The following is a 21,520-nucleotide window of genomic DNA, read 5'->3' on the forward strand; positions in this document are numbered from 1 at the left end:
GATATGGCTCCTTCTGTCTAAAACTATTGGTGACGTTCAAGCTTGGATTTCTTCTTCAAAAACTCTCAGAGTTCCTCAGTGAACATCATAGCTGGGATAAGACTTGAAACAGAGGATTCTAATTTTTAGCTGATGAAGCTGGTTAACATAGAGAGGAACAGGCAATATAATAGCAAATGATGGTATCTAGTTACCACTCATTCTGTATAACAGAAGTAAAAGATTGAAGTTATTTTCAGAATCTAGGGAAGAGAGTTAATTTTTATCAGGAGAGGAAATCCAAAGCTTTGCAAATGGTATCATCTTTGTAAGTCTTCATGGTCATGAACATGGTTAGGATTCAGGCTTTTCATACTTTGCTTAGAAGTTGTTTCCTCCTGGTTGTCCAAATCAAAGTTACATATGTATTTAATGTTTAATAAATTGCACAGAGTAAAACATTTTTCACTGTAGATAATTAAATATACTTTTAAAATCTCTTTTTCCCTAAAGAAACCTGGGGAGGAACCACCGGAAGAAGATGAAAGCCTTAAAAGAGTTGATCCTTTACATCAACTTATTCTGCTATTCAGTAGAACAGCCTTGACTGAAAAATGGTAGGAATGGTGTGAGAGATTGCACAGTGTATGCAGATTTTCAGATTACTTTGGTATTTGAAGCTATACATGTCTTTGTTCAAGTGAGATTGCATAGGTTAAACCAAAACACGTGTGTATGTCATATGGTGAGTTTGAGTCACACTCAAAGCTTTCTAACCTGTGGTATGTAAAGAGATTTTAACATGACTAATAATGAGAGATAAGGGAGTTTTCTAGAGACAAATAAATGCCCCTGTACACTTTTTCACAGTTATGGATGCTGTGTTCAGGGCTTACTACACTTCTCTCTTCTGTCTGTGTTCCCTGTTGACAGTTATATTCTGAATGTGAAATATAAGTATATTCTAGGTATAATTGAAAAATTATGTTCTCTTCATTGGAAAGTGTTTATGAATTTCTGAGCACTGTGTGTGTAGCTGGCTTTACTTTTCAGTTCGTGTTAGTTAATCAAATCTTCATTTTCCAAAAAGACTTTCACAATTAATTATGAGCATAGAAATATTTTAAAAAGATTTTTAAGGTGCTTAAAAATATTTTGGTGCTCCAGTTCTGCTATAATAGCTCTAAATCTTCCTCATTTTTCCTTTCCTCTCTCTATTAACCAGCAAATTGGAAGAAGATTTTCTGTATATGGCTTATGCTGACATTATGGCAAAGGTAACTTTTTTTGCGTCTTTTCTGTTTTAATAACATTAATGAAGAAGATCAAGAGAAATTATGTGTAAAGTGAAGAAAAGGCTTAGCACCCCTCCTCGACTTATCAGTAAATACTTTCTTTCTACATGGTGTCAGAGCTGCCATGATGAAGAAGATGATGATGGTGAAGAAGAAGTGAAGAGTTTTGAAGTAAGATTATACTTCTGTTTTGTTTTTCTTGTCATGTTAGACATTGTTTCATAGCTTCCAACTGACATTTATGTTTCTTGGTTCATGGCTTACTGCAGCTTGTTATGCCAGTGAACTGCATGTCAGAAGCTGGATTGGCAGATACGAGTCACCAGATTCATAGTAGTAAAACTAAAACATATGTATTATCACATAAGATTATATAGAGAGTAAATTAATGGATCTTACATGTTCATCTGATTGACTTTAACTTTTTAGATGTTGAAGAGAAATATTATGGGTAGTAACTTATTCTGGAAGTCTGATAATAACAGGCTGTATCTTGTAAAGTATCACATCCCACCTTCAGTTTGGATAGTTAAAATACTGAAATACTGCTTTTTGCAATAGTCATTTACATTCAGTACCAGTATTTATTCAGTATTTTAATGTTCACATATATATTAGTGCTTCTTAGTAAAAGGTGAGCTTTTGTTCATCAATACTGCCAAGCTTTTTCTTATATTGAGAATAGGAAATTTGTATTTATTGTTGTTTAATATTGAGTTTTTAGGGATCATCTCTGTATAAGGGAACACATTTACATGAGTTGACTACCAAAGTAAGAGATGAGTTGATTACCAAAGAGATGAGTCCTTGTCATGTGTTTGCTCTGGGATCTGTCTCTTTTTTTCCATTAATAAAATGGAATTTACAAGAAATTTGTGTGTTCTGAGGGGCACTGAGGGAATTTGCTTGTTAATATTTTTAATATTTTTATATATTTTAGCATATTATAGTTCTGACATTAAAAGTTGTCATATCTTCCAAATCCATTAATACTTGTATGTAATATCTTTACTAAAACACAGAAACATGAAATACATGCTTTTATTATTTAAAAAAAATATTTCTAAATATACTGATTGATTTGATATAAAACTACATGTGCTGTTTTGATTTTTGAGGAGTGGTTTGGGGCACGTTTACTTTTACTCCCATTGTTTGGTACACAGCAGATGTTCTGTATGTTTTCTACATGATTCTGCATGAGATAGCACTGAATTATTTAAGTACATATTTCCTATTTGGCTGTATACAGAAATTAGAAAGAACACCAATACCAAATTCTTTTTAGTCACTCAGAAGTTCTAGTCCATTTGAGTTACAACTAACGTACCTAATATATAAATTGCTGTTTCATGGTAAATAGCTAAGTATGAATCCAGATTTCAGTGCACTTTGTTTTGGTTTTGGGTGGGTTTTTTTTTGTTGTTTTTTGTTTGTTTGTTTGTTTGTTTTTTCCTGGAAATGCTGTGTATGACATATCATCCACTAAAAAAAGTATTTATTTCTATAAGCTTTTTTCAGTTAGTTCATGCATGCTTGTTAGATATCAAAAGTCTTGTGCTTATAAATATGAAAATTTATAAATAGGAAGTTGTTGAGGTGAATTAACAAATTTCTCAGTAAGGGATTTATTAGTGCTCCTTACCTAAATTATAATGGGCTCCTTGCTCAGCATTCAACTTTATCTTTTGAGACAAGATCCTATTCATTTCTTTCTCATTACTACTTTTTCTGTAGCTATGAAACTTATGTTCAAATAATGTATTAATCTGTTCAAAAGACAATTTTGTGTATGTATTTGGTCAGTCACCTGCAGAAAAAAAATTTTGGACTTCTTTTTCTTATTATTATTTCGCTTCTTGTCCTTGCCCTTCCTTAAGGTGACAGGATCACAACGCAGCAAGGTAAAACAAAAAATGTGTGTGTATTTGTCTGGGTCTAATTTTGTGATTTTTTTTTTTAGGCCCAACATCTTGGATAAGTTCAACTAAAGGGTCTTGAAAAATGTTTTTAACAATTCAGTTCCAGCATGATATTGCTACCAAACCCTTGTGCACAAACTCTTTTTAAAGACTCCAAGAATTGTTTATGCAAAATATGTCATATAAAATTACATTGCCATTTTAGGGAAAACAGAGTGTCATTTGGCTTGTTTGTACTGGTTTGCTGTTCTTGCCTTTTGTGCATCAGTTTTCTTCTTTCTGGTTATAATTTAATTTAATTTGAATTATTAAAATAATTTATTCGGCTCTTAAGGGAAAGCAGTTGGACTTCTTTTCTGTATCTTAGCAGACATGAATTTCTGGCACAGAAGTAGAATTCTGTTTACAATGTTTGTCACAGAGAGAGCATCAATTATATTATAGTTTAACAGTGATTCAGATCCTTTGGCATAGACTGAGTCCTTAGCCTTCATTATGATATTATTTGATAGAAACTCCATAGCTACACCGTACCTGAAGTGATTCCTAGTTGTTGTTTTCTCTAAAAACAGAGGCAATAACTCTGAAATTTCACAGTGTTTGTATTTTTTTATTGAGTCAATTTCTTAGTCTTCTGTGTCTCATCATGAAAATCTCACCATTTGTTCCTAAATGGTGGCCCATGGCTTAAGCACCAGCCTACTTGCCTACCTCATGCAAGTAGAAGTCTCAGTTCCCACTGTCGACTCAGTCTGCCTGCTGATAGCACTGCAAGGTTGATGTTCTGAGAGGAGGTATGGTGTGTGGGGTAGTTAAGTTTTGGTTCTGAGGTGTTTAAATATAGTTATTTGTGCTGCGGCTAATGGCAGCTAGACTAAGTAGAGATGACTTACTTGAGATTGGGGATGCACAGATTTAGCTGCTGGTCAGAATTCCGTCAGTAGCTTCAAAGTTCATTGCCTATGGCAATATGGGGAACAATTATAACCTTCTCCATTGAAAAGAGCAAGATGATTTTGGTGTTTTGTTTGCTAGCACTTCCGTTAATGTTCAGTTCACAAAAGAAAGAGGTTCCTCTACAGCTGTGGAAAGAGAAGATGTATTCCAGGATCAATTTCACTCTTACTCCTTCAAAAGTTTGCACAGATCTGTTCCACCTTCATACAATAAAGGCATTGTCCTGGAAGATGAGTGCTCTCACACAGACTCACAAAAAATTGTTTAAAAGGTATTGTAATTGCCACAATCACAAAGTATGTATTACAAACCCCCAAAGGAACTATATAACCAATCTAATAGTATAATTTCTTCTTCGTTTCTTCCATTACTTCAGCTATTCAAATACTACATGTCTATCACTCTGCCTACCTGGTTACTGTACACTAAATGCTGTATGCCCCATAGAAAAATTCCTGTCTTGCTGATTGAGAAGTCTTTTAAAAGGGAAAAAAACCACCATAAATAATCCTTTCTTCCTTCATACATGACAAGAAACAGTTGTAAAGATATGAGATCATATATACCACCTCTGTGTGTGCGTGTGTGCATTTGTGTGTTTCTGTCTGTCAATCATCTATCTCAGAGTTCAGTGTTGAAGGCAGTTCTTTTCTTCCATGCTCCGTGTGCATGGGAAAAGACTGACTGTTCAATTTGTATGGGAATAAAACTCTACTGCTCCTCTAGACTTTAAAAACTTGTGATGTTTGAAGTCCTGAATTTTTCACAGTCAGAGCAACAGAGACCTTTGGGCAAGCTTAGAGTGTGATAAAAACAGCAAGTATTTTATCAACAATTTTCATGCCCATATCTCATGCAGTGTAGTCTCATTTTTGTACAAATAATCTATATTGGGATCACTGTGTGGGCAGTAGGGAGGTCACAATATAAACCACAATAAAGTTGTCTGTGCATTACTATGTGCCTGTCTGAATTTGCCTGCTAGTATTTGCTTTGAATTATTATGATTATATTTGCTCCTTGCCCTTTATCTCTAAGTTAACTTTCTATCATATTGAACAGACACTCAATTGACTCTCTGTAGAGTTGGTGTCACTGTCCCCCTTGATTTTATCTGATAGGAAATTCTTTCCAATCAAAGTGTTTCACTAGTTGAATGTAAATAGGCTCCTGCATTTGAGTCACTGACTCTGCTGGTTTGCTACATATTAATGTGCTCTAAATATGTGTAGGATGGGAACTCAAAAAAAGGAATAAAAACCTAGCTCATCTTTTTAAAATCAATTGGTTTAAATTGATTTAAATTTGCTCTTCACAGGAAGAAAATAAATGGGGGGGATAGAGCTTCCTGTGTTGGTTTTCTTCACCCTGATTACTGGTGGAAACTTTGTTGGTAGACTTTTGTATTCACTAGATTTTTGTCAAAACTATATATTGTGCTGTCACTTACCTCAAGCACAGAAAGACTTGCAAGTTTCAGTATATAGAAGTAATGCAAGCTCTTAAGGCTCTAGCACATCAGAGATGGTCACTGTTCTCTCTCACTGTCGCAAAGCCTGCATAAATTGAGTGACCATATACCATGTATTTACAATAAGTAACTATTTTTGTTAAAGAATGAAAAAAATTCTTCCTTACATCTACTCTAAATCTACCCTCTTTTAGTTTAAAACAATTACCCCTTGTCCTGTTGCAACAGGCCCTGCTAAAAATTCTGTCCCCATCTTTCTTATAAGACACCTTTAAGTACTGGAAGGCTGCTATAAGGTCTCCCCAGAGCCTTCTCTTCTTCAGGCTGAACAACCCCAACTCTCTCAGCCTGTCCTCATAGGAGAGATGTTCCAGCTCTCTGATCAGCTTTGTGGCCTCCTCTGGACCTTCTCCAACAGGTGTATGTCTTTCCTGTGCTGGGGGCTCCAAAACTGAATGCAACACTGCAGGTGGGGTCTCATCAGTGTGGAGCAGAGGGGCAGAATCACCTCCTGGTTGCGCTTCTTTAGATGCAGCCTAGGATACGGTTGGCTGCTTGAGCTGTGAGTGCACACTGCTGGGTCATGTCCAGCTTTTCATCCACCAGTACCCCCAAGTGCTCCTCGGCAGGGCTGCTCTCAATCCCTTCATCCCCCAGCCTATATTGATACTGGGGCTTGCCTCGACCCATGTGCAGGACCTTTCACTTGGCCTTGTTGAACCTCATGAGATTCACGTGGGCCCACTTCTCAAGCTTGTCCAGGTCCCTCTGGATGGCATCCCATCCCTCAGACACATCAACCGCACCATTCAGCTTGGTGTCATCTGCAAACTTGCTGAGGGTGCACTGAATCTCACTATGTCACTGATGAAGATATTAAATAGCACTGGCCCCAACATCAACCCATGAGGGGTACCATGTGTCACCGATCTCCAACTGGACATTGAGCTGTTGACCACTACCCTCTGGATGCAACCATCCAACCAATTCCTCATCCACTGAATGGTCCATCCATCAAATCCTTATCTCTCCAATTTAGAGAGAAGGATGTTTGGGGGACCATGTCAAAGGCTTTACAGAAGTCCAGATAGACAACATCCGTAGCTCTTCCCTTGTCCAGCGATGTTGTTACTCCATGATAGAAAGCCACTAGGTTCGTCATGCAAGACTTGCCCTTGGAGAAGCCATGCTGGCTGTCTTGAATCACCTCCTGTCCTCCATGTGTCTTAGCATAACTTCCAGGAGGAACTGTTCCGTGATCTTCCCCGTCACAGAGGTGAGACTGACAGGTCAGTAGTCTCCAGGGTCCTCCTTTCTACCCTTTTTAAAAATGGGTGTAATGTTTCCCTTTTCCAGTCACCAGGGACTTCATTTGACTGCCATGACTTTTCAAATATCATGGAGATTGGTTTGGCAACTGCATCAGCCATTTCCCTCAGAACTGTGGGATGCATCTCATCAGGTCTCTTAGACTTATGTATGTTCAGGTTCCTCAGGTGGTCACAAACCCGATCTTCTCTTACAGTGGGAGGGACTTTGCTCCCCCAGCCCCATCTTGCAGTCCATCCACACAAGAGGTGTGGGAAGAGAAGTTGCCAGTGAATACTGAGGAAAAAAAGTTGTTGAGTATCTCAGCCTTCTCCACATCTGTTGTTACCAGTTTGTGAGTCTTGCTCATCCGAGGGGGTACACTTTGACCTTCCTTTTCTGTCTGACATACCTGTAGAAGCCCTTCTTACTGTTTTTTGCATCCCTTGCCAAGTTCAGCTCCAGCTGCACCTTGGCCTTCCTGACCCTATCTACCGGGCAGCATCCGTATACTCTTCCTAGAATAAACTACTTCTACTACAAAAACACAGACCTATGGTTAAGTAAGATTTGATCAGTTTTTACACATTTTTGTAAGGGGGTAGAGTTCTGTTCTTACGTATTTATGGTGTTGATAATATGCTCTTTGTTAATGCCAGGACCTTCTTTTTTGTTTCTCCTTGTGCTCCCCACCACCCTATTTCCATCAGTCACTGTTGTTTTTTATTCTATGCAAAAAAAAAGTCTTCAATCCAGTTAGACAATTGATGGTGTACACTATTAGACAGTCAGCCCTTCACTTCTCATTTGCTCCTACTTGTTTGCAGTGTTTTGATACCCCACAATCTAGTTTATAATATCAATAACATAGAGTCATTGCCATTAATACATTCTTTGTTATAAGGTCAGCTGTTTCTCAGTTTCTTGCCTATCTGGCAAGGCTGTTTTGGGTTATATGAATAACCTCCCATTGACTATGGGAAATGTGCATTAAAAGTCTTGTAGAGAATCTTTTCTACAAAGTCAATAATATACCCATGCTTTTCTCTGGGTTTCAGTTCAGGGGCTTAGTGATAAATGAAGATTTAAGACTATTCATTAAGATCTTTCATTGTGTCCTCTGGCTGCTTCTCATCTTCTGTGTTTATCAGCATCTCTTCCCTCTACATTATTTCTGCTGCTTATATCCACCTTAGTGTGGTACTTTTCAAAAGTACTCCCAGACATCCATCTGCCCTGTCTTTCAATTCAAACACCAGCTGGCACTCCATGCTTCACTGCTGTAGCACAACAGAACTGGTTGAGATCTATGTAAGGCAGGGCCTTTGGCAGTCGTGCAGTAAAGGAGTGATATACTTTGAAGAACAAATACATTGCAGTGATTAAGTGATCATTTGTAGCTTCCAGGTTCTTTGCTTCTTTTCAAAGCAGTAATTACACAATAATGTTACCAAACTTATCCCTGTATGTAAGATTTTCTGTTCCAGCTAACTATTTCAATTCCAGTTATAGTGAAATGGTCCATTAACCTTTTTTTATTATTCCTATAGAGAGCTAGACATCTATGTCAGCTATTTTAAATACATGAAATTTGTGACCCAACTTTAAACAAGAAAGCATGACACAGTTTGAAAGTAATGTGTAGTTTTATAGCTATGTACCATTGGAGAAAAAATTGGAAACCGAGAATACATAGATTTGAAAGTTGCCCAATACAATATTTTTCCTTATAGAGACTCAATACTTATTGAGTACCTATGTGCTTGAATAGAAATGAGTATGTTGAGTGATCTCATCAGCATGGCAAGAATATGGAGGCAGTATGTAGGAAACAAAACTAACTTCCTTGCCAGAGAGGAATGTATAACTGAATGACAGTATAAACAAGATGACACTAGCAAAGAGATTGCTGCAAGCTGAAATGGAGACATTTTAACCAAAACAAAATGAAGTGTGTAGTGAATGGTTGATTTCAGGATATCTTATTCCCGTACATTTGTAGCTCAGATTTAATGCTATTTTAACACAAGAGTAGTATTTTTTTTTAGTTTAGTATATGCTTTTTTGTTTGTTTCATTACTATATATTGTGTGAACAGAATATATTGGTTATATAAGTTTTTAATACAGCTTATTCAAATGCTAGGAAATGTGAAATATAATGTCGATAAAACAATCCTTATTTTGTGCCCATGTGGATCATCGTGCTGACTATTGATATTGAGTAGCGTAGTTATGTCATAAAATCTAATGATATGACATGATAAGTTTTTCCTCCCAGACATTTATTACTGGGCAGAGTCAGCAGAACACCAGTACTTCTTTCTCTGAATATTGGTGTGAATACAAGAAATAGTTTTGATGAATGATTGCCTTACTTCTTGTATCTTTTCAACTGTTATATTATGAAGCATATAATAGCTTTTTGCTATCTTGTCTGAAATTTGTTAAAAATTCATGAATGAAATTGTTTGTTCCTTTTCAATTCTCTTTTTTCCCCAGATACTTTTTAGATTGCTATTACTTCCTTTCATCTCATCTCACCATATTACAAAATACTTACACTAATGCCCAAGGAAGCTGAATGTTTACAACCAATCAAATCAAAAGAGCCTTTTTTCCATACATGTTTTTCCTAGCTACATTTTATTTTTGGACCAACAGTGATAAAGATGAATATAGGAAATATTTTCAAATTTTATGAAATCATTGACTTAACATAGAGTTGATAGAAGCATATGTTTACATAATAATGTTTAATAAATCCCCTACTACAGGAAGTGTACCAGTGTTCTAAAGTCTTGTAAAGAATTATTACATTCAAAATAAACAGCTGTAGTTTTGAGGAAATTAAAAAATTGCTAATAGACTGTCACTGACTGCATATATCTAAGAATGTGGCACTTAATTTATGAACCTTTTTATCATTTTTAGTGATGATACTTAGATACCACTTTCAAACATTTTCAGAATGATTTACTTGTATCATGGAAGTAATATCAAATGGTAGAAGGCTTATAAATGCCTGACTATGAAGAGTACATAGAACAAGAAAGCACAGCAGGAGTCAGAGAAATGGCTTTAGAATGGCCATTCATTTATTATGAAATTCACTTTTGAGATTAATTGTATTTTCTTTTATGTGCTAGCACTTCATAGTCTCTAAATTTCCTGATTACCTAATTCGTATATTTTACCATCTGTACTTTAAAGAATTCCTTTTATTGTATGATGATCTGGATAACGGCAGATTTCAGCATAGAAAGGATGCTTCAACTCAGTGGGGTGTAATAATGGATATCAACTCATTAAAAATCACTTTTCAACTAGAAAAAAATCTTCTGAGGTTGAGACTTTCAGGAGAAGCAGAAATATGAGTGTGAAATTGCAGGATTGAAATATTTCTTTAAGTAGTATTGAAAGCACATTTGATGAAATAAACTTCTCTAACCTCTTAAAATCCTATATATCCATTTAATCTTCAGGAATTATAATGCATTATGTTTTCATTTTTTGTATACTCTTTTTAGGGCTGATGAAGTCCAGAATGGGTGATTTAGGAAAAATTCAACTTTATTTATAGAGCATAAAACAGGATATATTGAGCTTAAAGGCTTAATATATATAAAGAGATATATATAAAAAAATATGGAGAGAGATTCTGCTTGAGTACTTGATGTTATATTTTAATACATAGCTTGTACTTATGCATGCCTGACACTAAAATTAACAGATTTTTGTCTGTGTAAGACCTGTCTAATAGGATTTATTCTCTGGACTAAACAGAGGTCTTGAAAAGCATAAAATATGAAGACAATTGAAAGGAGAAGCATTTATCTTAGAACAGTTAAGTTGAAAGTAATTTCTTTCCTTTCCATCTTTTTGTTTATTCTGTTTACTCTTTTAACTATTTTATAATTTCATATTTAAAAAAAACCCCAACAACTTGTACTCCACGGCTGCAAGTGTAGTGGTACCAGCAAACAAACCTTTTCATATGGTTTAGCTCCATGGGAGAGTCCAAGAATCATTCTTTGTACGTATTATGAGAAAATGAGCAATTTCAGTGGCGCACTTGTCAGTTAAAGCTCCTATTTAGTTTTTGCAAGTTTGTCGCCTACAGATTCAAGCTACAACTTGTGGTTTTGCCCAACGTGTGCTTTTTGGCTTATGGTTGCTTGTAATAATTTTTTAAAAAGCCAAAAATAGAATGAAGTAGAAAATGTTTGAGTCTCTGCTTTCAAAGAATATGATGAAAAAGTTTCCTTGGTTTGGTAGGTTGCTGGAGAAAGTCTATTATGTGGGAATACCTGTACGTACATTTCTAAGTGGTCAGCTTCTTCACATATAAATATAAAAGGCCCAAGATAAAATAGACTTGTTTTTCTTTGAGGTGTTTGGTTTGTGTGGGTTTTTTGGTTTGTTTTTTTTTTTTTTTTTTTTAATTCTGGTGAATTACTTTAAATGTTTCATTTAGTATGAAGTATTTTTGCTGTTGTTGTGATGGATTTCTGAATGATAGAAAATCCAAACCACTGGCTAATTATTTTGATAGTTTTCTTGCCATCAACTGGCAGGCACAACAAAGTGCAAAATACTGTGCTGGTAGTACAGATAACAGTGTTAGTAGTAAGGACATCTTAGGGAAATGGGGATACCTTGACCTGCCAGCATCCTTTGTATGCAGTGGGTGGCCCAAATCATATCAGTGCTGCCATCACATATATGTATATAAGTATTAACATTGCGTGGAGAAAACAACAGTGAAAAAGCATTGTCAAGCTGAAGAAAGGACCATGATCTTTGGGGCTTATCATCAAAGGGATGGTTGCTTTTAGAAGAAATGCTTGTGGTGGTTTTTTGTTGGTGGATATTTTTTTTTTTTTTTTGTCTGCTTTGTTGCTAGTTACCTGGACCGCTTGATTTCCATGGAAAATGCCACTCTTCTCACTTTAAGCTGTTTGGCAATGCCTGTTTCTACAGTTCTTCTATAGTGCCGTTGCAAGAAGTGTACATACCCGTTCTTTTAGTCTATAGATTATGCAGATGCATCCTCACTATAAGCATTCTCATAAACTTATAAAAAAAATGTATAATGAAAGTAGTGTAGCTGATGTTAGGCTTGTGAGAAAAAGTGAGTAATCTTGTAATGGAAGAAAAGTGAAAGATCGTTGGGTCTAAAACTAAAAGTAACTAGAAATAGTAAAGTTTTTAAAATAGAAGCACTCATCAAATTTCAGTGTCATCTGAAGCAAATGAAAATATTTTATTGCAGCTGTATTGAACCTGTGATGTCATGATTTTCTGGTGGTTTGTGCGTGTGGTGTGTGTGTGTGTATGTATGTATGTATGTTTCTGTTTTGTTTTTGTTGAACTCCCAGGAAGAGGTTTAAACATGAAGGCAAAACTTTCAAACCTTAGCATGGCTAAATATGAAGCAAAGCTGCCATTTTTTTTTTCCTTTTTGTGCCTCCATCTAGATCTGTCACATAATTTAAAGAAAAAAGAAAGATACAATTTAACCACAGGAGAACTAATAGTGTGAAAAAAAAACCCTGATGAATTTTGTTTCCGCAGCACGATATTATCAAAGATTTAAGAAACAAATTTGCCAGCCTCGGCGAGAACTCTCTGGTAACAGCATAAATGTCTGTGTTGGTTTGCTTTTGAGTTAAAGGTTTCTTTTTCATTCATTTGAACATATCTCTCTTTTTTACCTCTTCTTTTTTAATTTATTATTCATACCCTCTATTTAGCAAGCCTTCATTTTTTAAACCTCTTCCATCTTTCAATGTCTTTTTTCCGTAACTTGGATGGAAAGTTTATGGCAGCAAAGCTGTCATTCTGGCTACTTCTGCTGCAGCTGTTCCTGCTTTTAGGTCATACATGTTTTGGGCGTTGTGTTTTTGGACATGATACTAACTGATTGTGTCATGTTCCTTTTGAGTAAGCTTTTTACCACGCCATCCGATGGACTCGCTGTCATAGGGCTCTATGCAACTTCCATTTTGCAACTTATACTGCTTAGTCATCCTCAATTCTCCAGCAAACTTCAATTAACTTGGTGAAAGTTCAAACTCATCTGGAATTAACTGTGCCTTTATGTTTGCTCTTTATGTTCTTCTTTATGTTTTCGTAGTAGTTTAAATTATAAAGAACAAACTTCACCATTGCTCAAGCAACGCCATGCAGTATTGTTTGTTGCCGCTAGAGAATGTAAAATATAAAAGCACAGTGTATTCTATCAAATATTCTGTTGGTAGGGTGGGAAATCTGTATCGTAATATATGTTTTGAAAAAAATTCTGAGATGCTTCTGTTACTCTGGTATTCAGCAACAACTTGCAACTCAAAAGCTGCATACTGAGCAGTATGAAGTTATGGTCACACTATAGAAGTTTATTAAGAGTATGAACTGTTGCACAAAAACACGGCAAAAAAGTGCAAGTTTGAGATATGCAGTATATATATAATAAACATGGGCTTTGAACTAACCTATTGATTTACAATTGAGATGACTCTTTTCAGATAAACTGCTAAAAGCATAATAAAGAAAAATACCAAGGGGAGAATATTACTTGAACATGTTAAATATCCATTCAGTAGCATTGTATGTATTAAAATGGTCCATGATGTTGCCATAGAGCCCATATACTAAGAGAAAACCAAAAACTTTCAGAGAACTGATAGTAACTGAAGTCCTCATCTTAAATGACTGGAATTTTTATTCAGGAAAAAGAAATGGAAAAGCAAAAACTTCTGTATCAACAAGCCAGACTGCATGACCGAGGTGCTGCTGAGATGGTTCTGCAGACAATCAGTGCTAGTAAAGGTAAAGTTTTTTTGTGTAGATTATGTATTAAACCTTGTTTCTAACGATCTTTGGAATTATTGTAATTCTTATTGGGCAAAACCTGCAGATATTTGGCACTAAAGTTTGCTTTCAAAATGCACCCAAAGTTTCAAAAATGATTGACAGCTAATCCAGAAAAGTATAATGAGCAATTCTCATGAGGTTGTTGTTGATGTTGTTATTATGAATTTTTCTAGTGATGATTGAGAGGAAGTGTGAAAAAGCTTATAGCTTTAGCAGTATGCAATGACAAAAAGGCCCCCAAATTCTGGGATGTGTGCAGTTCTGAAGTAGGTGTAGACTTTCGTCCTTTTTTTTTTTCCCCCCACTCCCCAAATATCTACTTTATTGGTGTACTTTGATAAAACATTTCAGAAGTGTAAATGATGCTTTTGTCCCTTAGGCACCATCTTTAAGGTTTGATGCTTTCGTTGTCTGTTCTGTGATTTGTTTCTGTCGTAGTGATGTTTTAAAAATGCTTGTTTACAAATTTCATTTACTGTAACTAAATGCTTTGGATCATTGTCATCTTCTGAAGAAACAGGAAAAAAATATCTAGACTGGCATGCAGAGGAAACACATTGTTAAACTTGAAAGCTATCTTAAAAATTATGCATGCAGTCTTAAATCAACTGTTGGATGCTCTAACAAATGAAAAATTATTTATATTAATTGAGCTCAGATCTTCCTGTCTTATATATTGCTTCTTTTGCGTGCTGTGTATACATTACACTATCACTGTAGACACTCAGGAAGATATTAAGTCACACTAGAGATCATGAAAGAATAGATCTATTTTACAAGAGAAATAAAAAGGCCTCTCCTGATAAATTACCATTTAAGTCATTGTACAGATAAGTTAATAGAACCTTCTTATTTTTATATATGATCTAAAAGTATATTTTAAAATAATTTTAAGGTGAGATGGGACCAATGGTTGCAGCTACCCTAAAGCTAGGAATTGCCATCTTAAATGGAGGAAATTCCACTGTTCAACAGGTAAGTTACTAATTTATTTTTGCCCGTTCTAGTCACTATAGATCTTTATACCTTGGTCATTATTATTGTAGTAGTGTGTTATATAATGTGACTATTTGTCAAGTGCTATTTATCCTCTGGATCTCATTCCCAGAAGAAAATAGCATACAAAAGTACCTTGTTTGCTAGTTATGTATTTCTTATTCATATACATATAATTAGTCTACAGAATACAAGGATAAAAGAAATTTGTTTTGCACTTCAGCTGGAAGGGGGAAATTTTATGTTAAATCATTAACTTCCGGAGGGATTCTCTGGGAGGGAAGGATTTCTTGGGAGATTGTCCTGTAGCCAGTAGAGCAAAATTGCTGACCCCAGTCTTCACCAAAAAAAAAAGTTACACAACTTCAGAAGTCCTTAGCTTATGCCATAGAGAGTCTTGGTGATAAAAGCAAACTTGATTTACTAATCTATAGTAAGATAATGTGGTGAGCAGTGGACACGTCTGATGTGTTAACAGTATTCTGCACTGTTGAAGAGAAGTGACCGATACAGAGTACATTCAGTGTTCTGTACTAGTTGAAGATTCTGGAGTCCAGAAGGCTTCATACCTGTCATTACTACACTGCTGTAGGACAGTTTGAAGAATAGACAACTGGGAACAGTTAAGGTTCCAAGTTAAGCAACCACTGAAGCAGCTGAATGCAGATGAAAATAATGATCTTTTCAGGAGCTATCATTACCAGGAATTGGCCAGAAAGACCACAAATTGTGCAGAAAAGTATCTGCTTGAACCATTGCCAGTTCTCTGTGATGTCATGATATTAAGTTACTTAGGAAAATATGACATTTGCATAGTTATTTAATGTGAATTTGTAATGCTACAATCTAAATTTTTTAAAATTATTTCACGAAGTCTTAACTAATTTGATAAAGTCTTAACTAATCACAATGCAGGAAACATCTATTGTATGGTTACAATAATGCTAATACTACTAGTCTAAGTTACATACTTATAAAAGCATCAGTAATACAGTTAGAATTGCTATTTTTTCAGTTGCTTATTTCTACCCATTTTCTCTGGTGTTATGCTCATCTTTCCAGTTTTCCTTTAAGTCCTAAGATCAACTCTTTAGTCTTCCTTGGGAAGAATGGTATGGGTGGGGGGAGAGGTACAGAAGTAATTTTGAAAAGTCATCATTATCATCCTCTGGAGTTCTTTGCTTTGATTAGTACAGTGTTGTTGATGGAGGTGTTCTTCTCCATGATCTTGGGTTTACTTGGGGTTATGCTGATATGTTTTGTTAACAATGTCTGCTTGTGTGCTCTTTCATTTTGGAGGTTACTTATTATCCATTTTTCCTATTCTTTTTGTTATTTGCAAAAAGAGTTTTACCTCATTCACAACATGAATTCTTGTAACATTCCCACTAAGATTGATCTTTGAGCACTGTGATTTTTGTCCACATCTGGGATCTCTGGTATCATCCTATATCTTCACTCAGCAACACATTGCATCAGAGTTCACTCCTCTGAATCACTTCTTGTTATTGCAATCTATTATTGGATAGGTAATGCACATTAAAATAAAGCTAAAACAAATTTTAAAAATACTCACATGACTACTAACATGCTATTGCAGCTAAAATAATCTAAACCAAACTGAGGTTATGACAAGCCCAGCCCCGTGCCGAAACGGTAGTGTTGGTACAAATTTGTGGACTAGTAGTGACAAGATAGTATTTATATTAAACACTAGTTTCTGGTGACTGTGTTGACTTTAGTTACTATCTTTATTTTCCATTTTTTAGGAAGGAATATCCAAAATAGATGACCTTCTTTTCTGTAAACGGCATAAGCATTAAATGGTCTTTTTAGTTTTGATACCTGGATTTTTTTCTGCAAGACTCTTTTACCTAATTTGTAAATATTAGAGATATTTCAAAACATCAGCACCACTAGTAATCTAGAATCCATATGGTATTAAGTTAGCTAGATTAACACATAGTATAAATATTAATTCTCTGTGTAAATTATTTGTGTTTGCTGCAGAAAATGCTTGACTACCTCAAGGATAAAAAGGATGTGGGATTCTTTCAGAGCCTTGCTGGTCTTATGCAGTCCTGTAGGTAAGAAAATATCTACCTAAAAAATTAATTATTTTGCCTTTAGGTTTTATTCCACAGGATTTATAGTTTTGGAAAGATCCTCTACATACTTTTTGCAAACAGCACATGGGGACTGTAATGTACTAGATTTGGGGTAAAGGACAAGGTGGTGCTCATGGTATGAAAATCTTCATATGATATGGAACTACCTTGGTAAAAGAGCTCTTTTCACAAGTGTTTATGTCATTTGTATCTACTTGAGGTATGTCAAAAAACAACTCCAGAGTTAGGAGCATTCCTCAGGGGCAAGTTCTTAATTCTGGACGTCTTCTGTAATCCTACAGAGACCAGGATAATGATCAATGTTAAGTAATTGTAAAGATTTTGGGGAAACCCAACTTTCTTAGAAATATTAATAGGACTTTTTAGAAGGCAGAAAATTAATTAAATATTGTGTTTTAATAAACTGTAGAGGTACTGTGACTTTTTTGTCCATTCATGCTTCTTCACAGTTTATATTGATTTTTTATATATAAACGTATATATATTTAAATGTTTTGTATATAATTCCTAAGAATAAACCATATCAATAAATAATGTATTAATGAACATAAAACATAGGAGGACTAAAAGGGGCTTCCTGGATCAAGCTGTTCAGTCTTCTCTTATGTCAAGGGTACCATGTTATATCCTTTTTTCTTAACACTGACTTTGGCTGAGTTTCATTTTGAAATCGGTGAGGTTTCTTGCCAGCAGAACTATTGCTGTAGTTCATCTACATTCACATTTGACTTTCATAAACATTCTTGCTTATGAACAAAAGTTATCCATGGCTAGCTGACAGGCTAAGCCATGGAAGACAGAACTTTGCAGATTCACGAATGGAAATATGTAAGAGCATATATTTCTTAAATCTGGTTAGTTGAATACATATTCCCCTTTGGCAGCTTCAGTTTTTCAGAACGTGGAGGAAGAGGAACACTGAGTGAAACTAGTAATGACACAGTTTCATAATGGACCTTGCTGCTTGGGATGAACTGGTCTATAATATAAAAGTAGTCAATAATATGGCTTCTTTGTAACCCCTGAAATGAGTATGTATATCTTAAAGACATACATTCCCTTTCTTTGGTCAGTCATAAAGAGCTAAATTCTATTGTCATTTGGAGGGCAAAAGCACGTTAAGTCTGTGGAGCTGTTTCATATGTGGACACATATATTAAGCCACTGAAATGTATCTTCTTGATGCTAGTATGATTATATACTTAAATGAAATCACAAATCCTTCTCACATATATTTAATTAATCACAGGACAAATGTCATTTTTCTCATTGCAGTGTTCTTGACCTAAATGCATTTGAACGTCAGAACAAAGCAGAAGGCCTTGGCATGGTGACTGAAGAGGGATCAGGTACTATTGATTCAAGAGAAATGCTCTATGAACTTTTCTCTTTTACATTTTGCAGAAGCAAGCTGAATTGGAAAGAACCCTTAAATATATATCTAGAAGCTGAAGCTACAATATGATTCCTACTAGTGGTTTATGTTTAACTGGCCTACCTAAGCCCATGCTTGTCAGTTGTAAATCACTAGCCTGTGTTGAGTTTCAGAGGACTCTTACTCATCATTCTGAAGAAGTGAAGACATTACATGTAAAACTGAAAACAGATTCTAGTTAGAAACAGCAGTGTTTATGCACGTGAAATATTTCAGAAGTCTATAACCAGTTTCAGCATAAAATGAAATTAGAGTTCTCACCTGATTTCTTAAGCTGTTTTGGCTGGAATGAAAACCAGACAATTTAGTTAAGCCATAAGTTAAATATTAGAGGTTGAGGGAACTGTATCTGCTTTTTGGAAAAAAAGTCTGCAGGGAAAGCTCGTTCTCTGAAATAATTATTTTCTGTTTGTCTTTGGGGAAATATTACGAAATTTTCACTTTTGACTTCGAACCAATTTGGCTTTCTAACCTCTGTGTTGTCAGTTCACTGTCAATTTCTTTCTTCTGTGTGACAGTAAGTTCTACTACTCCCTTACTGTGATTGTCTGTAAACATTAGGTTCATTCTTATGTGACTTAATAGAGCTACCACAGCACATTTTCTCCCCTTATCTTCAGTATTTTTTATGGTGCGTTTTTATGTTTAAAACCTACAGTTACCTAATGTTTTAACATGTTTTTATCTTAAAAACAAGGTAAAAAAGCTTGACTGTATAATCATTATTGCATTTGGGGGTTCATAATTCATACCTGCAACACCACATATCTCATTGGCTATTGTGCCTGTAGCTCTTTTATGTGGCATATTTCTTGAATATTCAACTGCTTGTCTCAAATCAAGATAATGGACTATTAAATTTGACTGAATGACTTCAAGACTGATCATAGATGCTGCTTCTCTGAAAGTGCTCCCACAGTTTAAATTATAGATCAAATCCTGCTAGACTTATATGAGTAAACAAAACAAAGTGAACCCATGTGGATAAATTTTGTTCACAAGACTGGATTGAGCACTGATGCAGCTGTTTGGCATATAAGGTTTTGGCCGTTACTTTCATGTTTCACTGAAGATTACTCTGCACAATGTTTTACTCTTCTGGACAACATTTCTACTACTAAATAATTAAATTTATTATTTATAATGTTGTATTTTGAAATGAACTGTCAAGATATCGGCTCATTTTTCTTTTGACTGCTACCTCAATTTCTAGAAATGACCGATTTTGCATGCAAATGTAAATAAATCTTTAAATGCTGCATAATTGACTCTACCTATGTTAGAGTATTTTTGTGCTTCCTCATTTGAGGGATTTTTTTTATTTTCTGTTTATTTGGTCTTTCTCTTTCAGTACAGAACTAATTTTGCCAAAACCAATACTAACTATATTTTGTATTTGTGAAAAACAATTTCTCAACTTTTTTTCTTTTTTCCCTGTTTCTTTTTCTTTGAACTAATTGTCCTGTCCTCCCTTCCTCAGTCATCACTCATGAGCGTGGTAATTATTAAAAACAACTGCCTATTCTTTAATTTTCCTGCTCTTAGCTTTGTGTCAGCACTGTACAGCTCCTGAACTCGATTAAATTCTTTGTTCCTGTAAGACTGATAAGCTAGTGGGTTCTTTTCTATTATTATTACAATTGTGTATTCCAAAATTCTTGGTTTTTGTGTCAACTCTCCCCACTTTGTTCTTCCTCCCTTTCTCAGGATTTGCACAGTGACTGGCACACTAGATGTAAGAGCAGCAAGCTTTTTTAAACTCTTTTTTTTTCTGTTTATTTTAAATTTCTTTTCATTTTAGTGAGCCCAGTATTTGCAATGGATGAATGTTAAAAAAAAAAATAAATATATATATATATATATACACACCTATACATACACAAAGCCTTGTGCTATAGTCCTCCTGTAATATTTATGTTGTGTATTGAATGTGGCTTTATTGCTGCATTGATTTGTGCAAGCACAGGAAATCAGTGGTGGATCCAGTGAGGATTTGAGGGTAGTTAGTAAGGAGAGGACTTGCCACTGGCTAGGTTTTTCTAATGCGGTCAGGAGTTGATACAAGAAAGAGGTGGTGCGTCGTTAATTTAGAAGAATCAATAGTGTTTACAGGTGGTTCTTCCTTGCTCTGAGAGCTACTTGATGTATTAAGGTTCCTGTATCTCAAAGGTTCCTTACTTCAAGTAAAGGAAGAGCTCTGTAGGAGCTGTTGCCATGAGAAATGAGAATTTAAAATGCAAAATGTGTATACCATTCAGCAGAAACAGTAAGCTCTAACACAGCAGATGTCTTTTCATTAGCCAGATGTTGAGGAGGGGGATGATCTGGATTTTTATTTGTTTTCTCAGTGGAAACTGTTTATTTGGCAGATTAACAAAATTCTATACTTAGAATCATGTGTTTTCATTTTCTTTGTTACTGAGCAGCAACAGTGTCAAGATACAGTAATCACACTATGTTAAAAATTTCTTGGCACAAAGGGATAATATTTGCTAACAGCACCTTTTTTATGTATTAATACTCAGCTATTGAAAATTCAAGAAAACAGGACAAAGCAAAGCCAAATGAAAAAAGACTGTAATTTTCCTTTTCAGGATTACATTATTCTTGATATTATGCTACCTTCAAATCATAATAATTTTTTACATTATGAAGCACACCTTTTTCAATTCAGTGAAAAATAGTTTACATAAGAGCTGTACAGGTACTGGTATTAATACCTGATAGCATTATGAAAGCCCAGCCAGTGTGTCTGTGGGGAAACTCCTATAGTCAATAGTTTTGAAACGTCCAAGATTCCATGGGATACCTGAGATATTATGTCTGTTTGCAATACTCTAAATAAATCTGTAAATACTGCAAAGGAAGTATCAAAGATGTGGAAATGTTTTCTCCCATTCCTTTTTTCAAGGGGGATACATACTCTATGAGTAATTAATTACCCCTCAATTAAAGATAATTTTATTGATTCCCAAGGGAATGATGAAATGTAAAATGTGCACTGTATCCTGTTTCTCATGTCATCTGAATCTCACACAGAAGCATATTAATGAATAATTGTCATTGAGTTTACAACCTATAAACCTGAAACTATTCTTGCCAAAGTCAAAGCTGTTGACCCTTACAGGCATAGAGTCAAGTTTTGCTCAAGGA

At 35.2% G+C, this 21,520-nt stretch overlaps 1 protein-coding gene across 15 annotated transcripts in view; it reads left to right on the top strand.

Moving 5' to 3' along the window:
* RYR2 (ryanodine receptor 2) overlaps nucleotides 1–21,520 on the top strand; it is a 441,080-nt gene that overhangs the window by 373,314 nt on the left and 46,246 nt on the right. For 10 of the 15 annotated variants that reach the window (XM_074863209.1, XM_074863211.1, XM_074863216.1 and 7 more), the window contains 8 exons: nucleotides 493–596; nucleotides 1,205–1,256; nucleotides 1,392–1,445; nucleotides 3,155–3,178; nucleotides 13,663–13,762; nucleotides 14,703–14,782; nucleotides 16,814–16,890; nucleotides 18,208–18,281. In XM_074863209.1, the coding sequence (XP_074719310.1) occupies nucleotides 493–596; nucleotides 1,205–1,256; nucleotides 1,392–1,445; nucleotides 3,155–3,178; nucleotides 13,663–13,762; nucleotides 14,703–14,782; nucleotides 16,814–16,890; nucleotides 18,208–18,281 (565 nt within the window). The remainder of the gene's footprint in view (nucleotides 1–492; nucleotides 597–1,204; nucleotides 1,257–1,391; nucleotides 1,446–3,154; nucleotides 3,179–13,662; nucleotides 13,763–14,702; nucleotides 14,783–16,813; nucleotides 16,891–18,207; nucleotides 18,282–21,520) is intronic. The other 5 variants (XM_074863214.1, XM_074863219.1, XM_074863223.1 and 2 more) reach the window with 1 other exon arrangement.

Source organism: Strix uralensis, chromosome 3, assembly GCF_047716275.1.
Source record: "Strix uralensis isolate ZFMK-TIS-50842 chromosome 3, bStrUra1, whole genome shotgun sequence".
Taxonomy (NCBI): Eukaryota; Metazoa; Chordata; class Aves; order Strigiformes; family Strigidae; genus Strix; species Strix uralensis.